Here is a 12,421-nt window from a genome sequence, read left to right on the forward strand (position 1 = left end):
TGAAGATTTCTCAGAAAGCACAATGGCATAAATTTATGTAAATTTAATGAAAGGTGAAGGGAGAAGTGGGTGGCTATTATAAATAGTAGTCAAGTAGATTCTATGCAGAGCCTTCCTATTCAATTACCTATAATTACTTTTAATGCCATCCATCCTGTTCTTTCTTACATATGAAGTTATTTCTGAGAGTCTTATTAGAAGATGTGGCCAATGTTAAGGAAGGTGATGTGTGGACATAATGTATATCCAAAAACCCGAGTTCACGCTATTTACTACATCTTGCTAACCACCATTTCCCAGCAGGTTTATCATGTGGTGTTTACTGAGAACAATTTGCCTTGTCCATATATTTGGAAGTATATCTTGCTCAATATTCGAGCCACTACCCAGGAATCCTGAAGCCAACATGAATATTGTAAGTTATTATCATCATTAATGAACATAGTCCCAATGATTTCATCACTATCAATTTTACTCATTATTTTCAAGCAGTCACGTTTATTATAATCTGAAGGTTCTCTTTACATAGGATTTGCTACCCTGCTCCATAATGAATTTACACTCTAAGAATTATAAACATGCCCAGATGAGTTATTAATGAAAGCCTAAGTGTTTTCTTTTTTCCATTTAGAATGAGATAATTTCCTACTGGGGTTATGAATACGAAGAGTATGAGGTTGTGACTGAAGATGGTTATATCCTCCCAATTTACAGAATTCCACATGGGAAGAATAAGTCTAGTCATTTGGGTAAGCTCAGAGTGAGAAAAAAACATTACAACTACATTAATATCCAGTCAAATAAACTCTTTGCAGAACCTTCCTTTTCAATTAACTATAATAAGGACCCTCAGTCCTCTGTGATGCAAATGTCAAAGTTGACAGTCTGAATGACACCTGCTTACGCTAATTGACATTATAGCAAGGATAAACACAAATTACATCATGAATTTAGCTTTCTTGACAGGGTAGGGGCTCAGAGACCTGGTGGGAGAGATCCAGCAGTTTTAAGCACATTGACTCTGTAGAAAGCTTTAGTTATTGCTGGAAGAATTCAAGTTCTTCCTAAAGTAAAACACCTATCTCATGTATTCATCTAAAGCCTAAGACTACAACAGCCATGTTCAAGTTCAGGATTTTGTTGTTTTAGTTATTTGCTAAATAATCTACACATGAATCTTAGTATCTCAATACATTTGTATATGTTTTTATATTTTGTTTTTCATAAGTTTGAACTCTACTAGATGGGAATATTACTCATAAATGTTTGAAATTAAAAGCTTCCAGTTAGGAAATTCATATTTATTCAAGGGGTAGAAAGACAAAAATGAGACCCAACAGGTGTGATGATTATTTTACTAAAGAATATGGAGATATATTTATGACTATAATGTAAATGTAATGATCCATAACACTTCTTTTGTGGACAGCAATATATAATGTGACTCAAATTCATGTTATTAAACGTTTCCCAGGAAGGACATAAGGAGTCAAAGAGATGATAATGGAGGATGTAAATGGGCTAAAATTACAATACTTATGTGTAAAATGTTGACAGTAAGTCCTATTGTTGTGATGGAGCTTAAAGATAATTATAGATAACAAAGATTTACTCTCTTTGATTTTTAGTTCCAAAGCCAGTCGTGTACCTGCAGCATGGGTGGACTCTATCTGCTTCTATTTGGCTTGCGAATCCTCCCAACAGCAGCCTGGGCTTCATAATGGCTGATGCTGGTTTTGATGTGTGGATGGGGAACAGCAGAGGCAATACCTATGCCAGGAAACATATGTACCTAGACCCACATTCTAAAAAATTCTGGGCTTTTAGGTAAAGAATGCAAATTTTTATATTTGTTTTTCTTTAAAACTGTATTAAACCCTTTTATGCCATCACAAATTCGTTATGCTCTGATAAAGTCATTTTACAAATACATTTTCTTATGGAACCACATTTTTAAAGATTAATGAACAAAATTTGCTTAAAGTTTTCTTTATAATTTTGATAAGTAATTAATAGGGAAACAAATTATATATGTTATATACATATATATATATATATATATATTTCAACTACAAATAACTTTGCAAATTCACCTAAGTCAGGAAATATAACTTCATTAAAATAAAGTGAAGATAGAGTAAGTGTTATTTTACATGTAAAAACTCATAAATTAGACATATAGTACAAGGGGTATAGAGAAACCATGATCATTGAGTCTATCACTTAATGTCAACTTCTTTCAAAGTATACAAACATTAGATCCTATCAAGGTTTCTGTGGGCATTGAGTGAATGGAGTCTCTGGACAGCTAACAGTGAGTAAAAGATTAGAGGTTTTTGGTTAATGCACTCTCATTATTCAGGTTTCCCTTTAAAGATACTCCTCAAGCTCATGTTTTAATATATAAAGTGTAAGTTTTAAATGTTAACAAATAATAACTCACACTGTGTTTCTTTTGTCTCATGCAGTTATGATTACCACATAAAATATGATCTTCCTGCCACCATTGACTTCATTGTGAACAAAACAGGACAGAAACAGATTTACTATGTTGGCCACTCCCAAGGCACCCTTCTCGGTATGTGGGGAGACTGAGATCTGATCGTTTCTTATTTTTGTCTTAAAGGCCCAAAAAATTCTTCTGGAAGGAGTTTTATATTTTGGAAATGACGTTATCTCAGTATTTAGAAAGGCTTAGACTAGCCAACGATCCAGTTATAAAATTATTTGTTTAAGTAGTGAACATCCAAGTTTTTGTTGATGTTTAGTAGAAGGGCTGGGTATGTAGCCCAGGATGGCTTTAACCTCACAATCCTTCTGCCTTGGCTTCCTGAGTAGGGAGATTATAGGTTTGAGCCACAGCATCTGATTAATTTTTTCAAATTAACAACAGGCATAATTGATATACTTACTTCTCTACTTTTTAAATACTATCATTCTAAACACATAACACATTTAAATAATCTGTATGTGTCACATATATTTGGGATTTTCTGCAACTGAAGTTTCAAAAACAAAGTAGGCATATCTGTTTCAATGTCCTTATACTGATATTTTAATGGTAAAATGACATGTAAGCACTGTTTAGGCTTTTTTGAAAAAAAATTTGGGTTCTTTGAGTAACTAAAGTCTGAGGGCCCAGTGAGATGCCACAAAACTTTAATTGGCTAGTACCGTTTCTGGAATGGTCTGAGGCATGTCAATTTTCATACTAAAAATCCTTAAAACAATATGTAATGGCATTTCATTTGTATTTTAATAAACACAGCTTGCCTGGGGATCTGGAAAGTAAAACAGCCACACTGGCCAACTTTACAGACCAGGCAACAATGACACATACCTTTAATTCCAGTAGCCACACTAGCTTGCCATAGAAAGCAGGCCGTAGTGGTACACACCTTTAATCCCAGAACTAGAGAGGATTGTAAAGTGGGAGGAGACAGCTCTCAGTTTCAGTCTCATTCTGAGATTTCTGGAGGCAGGATTATCAGTTTTGGATCTAGGTCCAGGTAAGAGCCAGTGGCTGGCTGCTTTCCTTTTCTTGTCTTTGTGTTGAACCCCAATTTCTGTCTCTGAATTTTTATTAACGATGCATCAACAATAAATGTTTCCAAACCTGACTAGCTGGGTAAACATTGCTAATTAAATTGCATATCGTTCATTTAAACATGTGGTGTTGTTACTACTTGAAAGATAAGTTGCTGTTACTGACAACATATACCGTACACTACAGAGATCTGACTTGTCCAAAGCTCGGAATTAATGAGGCAGGTTGTGTCAAGGAAAGCACAGACCCTCACACACTTAGGGCCATAATTTTTCTTGTGGAACCATCTTTCTAGGAAATACATTTCAGGATCAAATATAAATTTGATATTAGTAACCTAGATCAGCTCATTTCTCCTTGGATTATGCCAAACAACAATGTCTGTGCACATCGCAAAAGTTGCTGGAGCTCAAAGACATCCTGAATGAGGCAAACACCACTAAAAATGGAATGACGATTACGGTTTTATATGACAGTCTTGTCCATAGTAAAGGGGAAAGCAGAGAGATGGGGTGCCACAGATGTTCGGTGGCCACAACAAAATTTATTTCTAGAGGGCATGATAGACTGGGGGTCCAAAATATGATTGATTTCTTTAAGATCTTAAGACTTTTGTATCAATAGTCATTAAATATGATTATATGCATGTGGGCCTACACACACAAACACACACACTCACACATATATTGATATGTATTAGAGGAAGGAGCACACAGAAAGCCATAGAGATTGTTATGTTGCATGTAAGGGACATCTCCACTTTCACAGAAGACTGTATGCCAAAATAGTAAGCTTAACCTGAACTTACAGGCACTCTTTTGGAACAAAGATTATTCAAGAACAACAAGCAATTGTTAAAAGTGTGGCAATTGTGTGCAGACCCTTAATACATGCTAATCACTGTCAGGATGACCAGAAGAAAAAAGAAATGCTTTTTTGGAAAGTACACTGGCTACACAATACTTAGTAAACAGAATTCCACCAGTGTAAGTGTGCTGGTTAGTTTTTTATCAAGTTTATGCCAACCTTGACATATCCCAGAGGAGGAAACTTAATTGAGGTACTTCTCTGATTAGATTGATCTTTAGGCATGTCTATTGTTCTTTTTCTTGATTGATAATTGATGCAGGGCGGTTCATCCCACTATAGGGAGTGCCCTTCCTTAGCACTTGAGCCTGGGCAGCATGAGAAAGGTAGCTGAGCAAGTCAAAGAAAGTCAACCTGTAGATAGCATCCGTCTGTGATATCTGCCTCAGTCCCCGCCTCCAGGACCCTGCCTTGAACACCTTCCCTGGCTTTTGTCATGGTCCCAATCCTTTAAAAATAATAAGCTATTTTTATTTTATCACATCTTTATTTTTAGTTATTTTTATTTTTACTATATTTCATCACAAAATCAGAAACCAAGCTAGGACAGGAACAGAACTTAATTAGTAAGTACAGGAAAGGTTCGTTTTTCTAACTGTTGTCATTAAAAAGGCACGTGGAGTCACCCAAAATCAAGCGAAGCACCCAAGCCATCATTCAAAAAAAAATTGATGAGGGCTGGAGAAATGGCTCAGTGGTTAAGAGCATTGCCTGCTCTTCCAAAGGTCCTGAGTTCAATTCCCAGCAACCACATGGTGGCTCACAACCATCTGTAAAGAGGTCTGGTGCCCTCTTCTGGCCTGCAGGCATACATGCCAGATAGAATATTGTATACATAATAAATAAATATTAAAAAAAATTGATGAAATAGAAAGCAATCCAGTGGTGCACGCTCAGATGTTTGAGAATGGTGCTGCCAGAGACAGCCTTGAAATAAATGAGAAAGAACACTCGTTTTAGGAGCAGTGGTGAGTTAGTCAAATGACACAAGGAGTTTAAATCAAGAGAGAACACTAAAGTTAGCGGTAATGGCTTAGTGGTTAAGAGCACAACCCACTGATCCAGAGGACCTAGGTTCAATTCTTAGTACCCACATAGCATCTCACAATCGTCTGTAATTCCCATTACAGTTGTTCCTTACATTATATTCTGTCTTTCTCGGGCACCAAGCACTTACCTGGTGCACAGATACACATGAAGGTGAAACATTCATACACATAAAAATGGAATACATGAAATAAAAATATAGGACACCAGTAAATTATCATCTTATTTTCTTTCAGCCTTTGGGGCATTTTCAACAAATCCACAATTGGCTCAGAAGATCAAACTCAGTTTTTTACTGGCTCCAGTTGCAACTGTTAAATATGTGTCAGGGGTCATCCCTGCCATCAGATTCTTGGGAACAACTTTGACCAAGGTTTGTAATACTTACTAGCATGGTGTCAGAAATAACAACACACTTCAAGCTTTCAAGACAAGAGAGATGCTGATGTACTCCTGTCCTAATTTCACTGTTCATTTTCCCTCATGGCCCCAGTGCATCTTCCCCAGAAACTCAGCTGGGTCCTACAGTCTCTGTCCTCTCATATTACATATAATCGGAGTTTTTTTTTAATCCATTAATTTTTTCCTATCTCCTGATATTTTCTTGTGCAAATGTGCCACCTGTATTTTTTTCAGATTTGTTCATTCTGTTTTATGTGTATGAGTGTTTTGTCTGTGTGTGTGTGTGTGTTTGTGTTGTGTTGTGTTGTGTGTGTGTGTGTGTACAGCACATGGGTGCCTGATACCTGGGGAGGTCAGAAAAATATACCAAAATCCCTCAAACTGGAGTTATTGAAGGTTGTCTTCAGATAGTGTAGTACCCTGTGGAGATCAGAAGAGAGTGTCGGAACCTCTGAAGCTGGGAGTAATAAGCCATTGTGACCTGCATGATGTGGGTGCTGGGAATCGAACTCAGGTCCTCTGTGAGAGCAGTTTGTGCATTTCCTTCCACACACAGCCTTAAGCTCATCAGGCAGTGTTGATGTTATGCTTTCAATTATAATTTGAGTTTAAATCACTTTGGCTTCCACTTGATATCTTACTTGGCCTGTTGGTGACTTTAAAATGTTTCAAGTGCATGGAGATATTGATGTATGTCTGATATTAATTTCTACTTTAAGTTCATGTTGTTCCAAGACATCTTTTTCATGTCTAGATTCTTTGAGAAATGTTTTACAGCTCCGAATACCCACCTACGTAAACACTGTGCACTGAAAGTGTGTTCTGCTCACCTTGGTGTGCTTTAATGATACCTGTGCTATGTTGCTCACAATGGCTATCATCTGTCCTTTATCCATAGCAGTTTCTATCTGTTCTAATGATAACTGATAGATGAAAATTTGAATGTGTGGCATGTCGCTGGATTTTTAAGTTCCCTCCAAGCAGTTATCAGTTTTTGCTTCATGAACTGTTAATCTTTCTTGCATGAATAGCCACTTAGGATCTTAAAAATCTGGGATTTTTATATGTCCTTGATGAAGTGACTCTGTTACAATAGAATCCAATTAACCTCTGACGACTCTGCTCGGTGATCTGCACTGCATAATATATTTAACACGCAACTTTTCCTTCCTAGGTGTTGGTTTGACAGTAATGTATCTTGCTGTAGCTTTGGCTGCAACATGTCTTAATATGTGACAAGTAGGGTGTCTTGTGAGTCTGAAAAACTGTATTTACAGCTTGATCACCATTTTCTACATGGGGGTACTGATGGTTGACATCAAATTTGAAAATTTTTGAGCATTCTTTCCTTAAATATCTTATCACATACCTTTTCATACACCTCATCTACTTTCTAATCATATGTGTGCTAACATGTTTAATGCAGTCTCATTATTCTCTGAGGATGAGAGAGTTTTCCTTACTAGTGAGCTATGAATGTGTCAAGTAATGACAAGTCCTGTAAACTGGGCCGGTTCCACCTTGACAGATGGGTCAAATTGAGAAATCACTGATTAATTGGTATTTAAAGGGTTTGCTCTGACAAAATTGGTTAGAATTGTTTTAAGAGCACACTATTTCTGGTGGAAACTTTTCTCAACTCTGTGTAGAATGATGCTACAGTGAACTAAGTCACCTAAATATTTATCTGTATGTTAAGATATTGTTTCGTGATTAGCATACATTCCTTCTAGCCTCATGTTTTACTAAATAGAGTTCATTCTCCATGTTATAGCTGTTGTTTACACATGTCATTTTCAGATCCTCTTCGGCGAAAAAGACATATTTTCCAGTTCAGATGCTAAATATTTTGTGGAATTTTTGTGCCAGCGTAAGACAGCTGGAACAGCATGCAATAATGTACTTACCTTGCTATTTGGATATGACCCCAAAAATTTAAATGAGGTATGTGTGAATTTTGCTTTCAAATCAATATTTTGTGTTGCTGCTATCTTATTGATAGGTGAGCATTAAAACTGAAAACTATTTATTTAAATAATATGGAATATATTTTAATGTTTTTCTTTTTTATTGAAAATAGATTTTAATATGATATATTCTGATTACAGATTTCTCTTTCTCAACTCCTTCCAGGTCCACACCCACCCAAATCGAAAACCTTAAAAATGGAATATTTTAAGATACATGTAATTCATGTGCTATAGTGTGACATAATTTGCATATGATATTTAAAGTTACAAATAGGGCTATATTAAAAAATCCACCTACTTCATATAAGAACAAATATCTGAATATCATGTACAAATGATAATTTTATTCAAACTTCCTCATTTCAAATAAAACTTGTATTAATAATTATTCATCACTTATTTTAAGACTTCTTTCCAGAAAAATATGAAACATTATATGAAACATGAAAATGTTCACATTTTATGTTAGTTCAGGAAAGATTTGAGTCATGAAAGTGGCACAGTGTTAGAGTACAATTTTAAGCTTTCATGTTCTTAGAAAGACACGCATTGTGATTTCCTGTCCACCAGAGTCGTTTGGATGTGTATACGGGACAGGCTCCTGCAGGAACTTCAGTTCAAACTCTGCTTCATTATGCTCAGGTAAAATTTTTCTGTTCTTTCTTTGTTTTCCTGTTTAAGATCTCCTCCAAGGACACTCAACAATTCTTTGTTTTAGCAATCAGTATATTGCATTTGTTTTCAGAGAGTAATACATTTTTAATCTTTCAATCCATAACATTTCTATGAAAATTAGAAATTTAGTATAAATATATTTTATGTAAAATTAACGTCAGTTTCAGCAGGCTTCAGGGGCTGATGGAAGGTAGTATCTTTAGATGACTACAGCATAAGCATCAAACTGAAAACTTTTTCTCTCATTACAGTAATAAAAAGTCACCCTAATAAAAAGTCACCCGTTAGGCAACAAAGACATTCAAATTGATCCCTACAGTGTATGCCCACTAATTAGTTTTTCTTCTTCATTTTGAGATATTTAAATTTAAATTTTATGAGGAAGAGCTATTTTAGATTTGCTTATACTCGCTGGCATGAATGTTAGGTTCCATTAACCAACTTTAGAGTAATAGTCACATTCTGATAGATGACTCATTCAATAACATTTGATTGAAGAAATCTGTTTATCATGGCTCCACAGTTCTAGAATTTGAACTTTTTGAAGCAGTCTGTGTATACATGTGTGAAGATTGGACTGCTATGAAAACTTTATCCCTTCTTATCATTTTTTTTACAAATCCAAAACAATTCGTTTGTCAACAGACATTTGTGATTTTTTTTGATAAATGTTTTTGGGAGTCATTGAAAATATTTTATTCAAAGTAAATTATACATAAATGATAAATGATAAGCATTGTAATTATATATCAATTTTAATGTAAATATCATTTTGAAATATATGTTATATGAACTAAATGTTATAAGAACAAAAGTCTTTATATAGCTAGGAAATTAATATTATATGTATTTTTAATTTAGGTTCAAATAATTTTAGACATTTGGTTATTTTCACATTGTATATGTGTTCATACACATTTGTGTGTATATGGTCCTGTGTCTGCTGGTGTATATGAGTATGCCTGCATTTCTAAGATAGAAGAAAACGTTTTGTTTTATTTTTAGACATTGATCACCTTATATCTGAGAGGCTGTGTTGTGAGACATTTGATTACACTGTGTAAAGATATGGTTCTGTGAATGGTTTAATAAAAGACTAAATGACCAACAGCTCGGCAGGAGGTATAGGCAGGCTTCTGGACAAAGAGAACTCTGGGAAGAAGAAAGAGGGAGTCACCAGTTGGGCACAGAGGAAGCAGGACATACAGAACAAGACACATGGCAGCATATGGGTTAGTAGAAATGGGTTAGTTTAAGTTGTAAGAGCTAGTTACAAACAAACCTAAGCTAAGGCTGAACTTTCATAATTATTAAGGTCTCCATTTTGTTATTTGGGAGCTGACTGGCAGGACAGAGAAAGACTGGTTACAACACTCTTACCTCGTTTGTTCAGAACTTGCCTAGGAACCCAGCCTGGCTGGCTAAAGGAAGTCAGTATTCTGTCTATTACAAACAAACACCATTGTGTCCTACTTTATAGACTCGGGATTGAGGGTTGAATTTAGGCCCTGGTGTTTCTAAGACAAGCATTTTACTGACTGACATATCTCCCCATCCCCAAATAGTTCCTCATTAATAATGATTTACCAGATGAATTGCACTTTATCTCACTGATTAAATTTAATTAAACTTTATATTATAGTAACTTTGCTTTTAAAAAGTAACTGAACAATAGCCATCCCTTTTCAAATTATAATAGTAGCTAGATTTTCATTCTTTCGGGGTTATACTACATATAACATTGCACTATCACAATTTAAATATTACTAAACCATACGAAATACACTGTATTCACTGGTTTTCTCAATCATTTTAATCTGTGTTTGTCTGATACGGAATATGAGCATACATACATGATTTCATCTCCAATAATCCGGGATCAATAGATTACTATACATTTCTATGGCCCCATTGAATCTGAATCAATGGTCTTACAAAAAAAATGAATTAATAAAGTTCTACCATCTCCAGTTCCTTCTTTCTTTTGGAGGACTTTGTTAATTGTCTGTTTCATTATTCAGGGAGTGAGAACAGGCTTATTCCAAGCTTATGACTGGGGAAGCGCATTTCTGAATATGCTACACTACAATCAGGTGAGATTCCTCTCAGAAAGTATAATCTTTTCTCCCTTTGGAAAGTGTATGAAAGAAATAGATAAATGGGCTATGTTTATAGTTTCCAGGACCTTGGTAGATATAGACCATAGAATGGCTTCAAAATTAGGAAAACACTTCTTTACATAATATTAATGTAATATTATAGTGACTATTTTCAAATATCTTGTCATTTAAACTTCATAATTTTTTGAAATATTACCATTACTGACACCATAATTTTACATGTAAACAACCTAAGATTATGAGAGAGAACTTCTGTTTTGAAAATCATATAGTTTATATGATTTAACGGTTAGCCATTGGTCTGTTCATATCTGACAAGACTGAGATTTTACAACTTACTCTATAGTCATAAATTGATAATTACCAATTTTTGTTTAATACAAAAGAGTCAACTTACTATCCACAAAGTGATATGCCATTAACCTAAGCATGACTGTTCTTCATTTCCTTTAGCGCACGCCCCCACCTTATAAGGTAAAGGACATGAAGGTTCCAACAGCCATGTGGAGTGGTGGAAAAGATTTTCTGGCTGATCCAATAGATGTTAGACATTTAGAAGCCAATATCTCCAATCTCATTTATCATAAGAAGATTGCTGACTATAATCATTTAGATTTTGTGATAGGTTTAAATGCTCGCAATGAAGTTTTCGATGAAATTGTTGCATTCATCAATGAAGATCTATCAAGTTGAACTTTATTTATGTTTTTGCATATTTTTCTGCTTCTTTGGAGGGTCTTTTATTTTTCATGGTGTAAAGAATTCCTTGATTTCTCTTTCTTTTAATCAGTTTTTATTTGTGCATCATTGAATCACTTTGCTGAATCATGCACATTTGTCCTGGAAGTGAAAACACTAATAAAATACTTACTTCATCTTAAGAGCTCTATCTGTTTCATGGATGTTTTTACATTACTAAGAAGAGAATTTTTTTTATTTCAATATAATTGTTTATTTAATTATATGTTTCTCTGTGTGCTTGAGTATATGTGTGTGTATCATAAGAGACCAGGAGCCCACAGAGGTCAGAAGAGGCATGAATCCCTCAGAATTGGAGTCGTGGATGATTGTAACTACATGCAAAGCCACTATGTAGCTGTCTGGAATTGAATATTGGTTCTCTACAAGATTTGAGTAGGCTATAGTTTTCTGAATAAGATGCAATAAATTGTGAAATAATAGCAGAAAATACATGAGGAAGGTAACAACTCAGTCAATACATAAGAAATGTGCTGAACACACATTTTAAATGAACAAGTAATGATCATTACTTACACGAAAACTATTCATAATCCTTCACTATGATATAAGTGAAAATCAGAACTTCATTAAGATTCCAACTTATCCCTTTAGAATGGTTATCATTAAGAATAAAAACAAAACAATTAAAAAGAAAAGGGAAGGCTGCATTATACACTATGGGAATACAAATTAACCCAACCATTGTTGAGTGAGTATGGAAGTTCCTTTAAAACTAAAATTAGAGCTAGATTATATAGCTATTGTGGGGGCAAGAGGCTGCTTGTTCATCCTGGCCACCCAGCCATGAAGTAACCACTCAGAAAACCATATTATTTGCAATACTGTTTGGCCAATAGCTTAAGCATATTTCTGGCTAAACTCATATCCTAAACTAACCCATCTCTATTCTTTATATTGCCACATGGCTGTAGCTTACCAGCTAAAATTCCTATCATCTATCTCTAGCAGCTCCATGGCTTCTCTCTGACTCCACCCTTCTTCCTCCCAACATTCCATTTAGTTTTCCCCACCTAGCTCTGTTCCCGTATAGT

General features: G+C 35.0%; 1 protein-coding gene across 1 annotated transcript; it reads left to right on the forward strand.

The window, feature by feature from the left end:
• The first annotated feature begins 310 nt into the window (after window positions 1–310).
• Window positions 311–11,321, forward strand: LOC121454132 (tear acid lipase-like protein). Its single transcript, XM_041661336.1, has 9 exons — window positions 311–415; window positions 632–749; window positions 1,629–1,827; window positions 2,469–2,578; window positions 5,698–5,834; window positions 7,664–7,807; window positions 8,404–8,475; window positions 10,530–10,601; window positions 11,082–11,321. The coding sequence occupies exons 1-9, from the start codon at window positions 311–313 to the stop codon at window positions 11,319–11,321; spliced, it is 1,197 nt and encodes a 398-aa protein (XP_041517270.1).
• Window positions 11,322–12,421: the final 1,100 nt, after the last annotated feature.

This window comes from Microtus oregoni, unplaced genomic scaffold (genome assembly GCF_018167655.1).
Source record: "Microtus oregoni isolate MIOR12 unplaced genomic scaffold, Mior012 000012F_ref0000307, whole genome shotgun sequence".
In the NCBI taxonomy this organism is placed as follows: Eukaryota; Metazoa; Chordata; class Mammalia; order Rodentia; family Cricetidae; genus Microtus; species Microtus oregoni.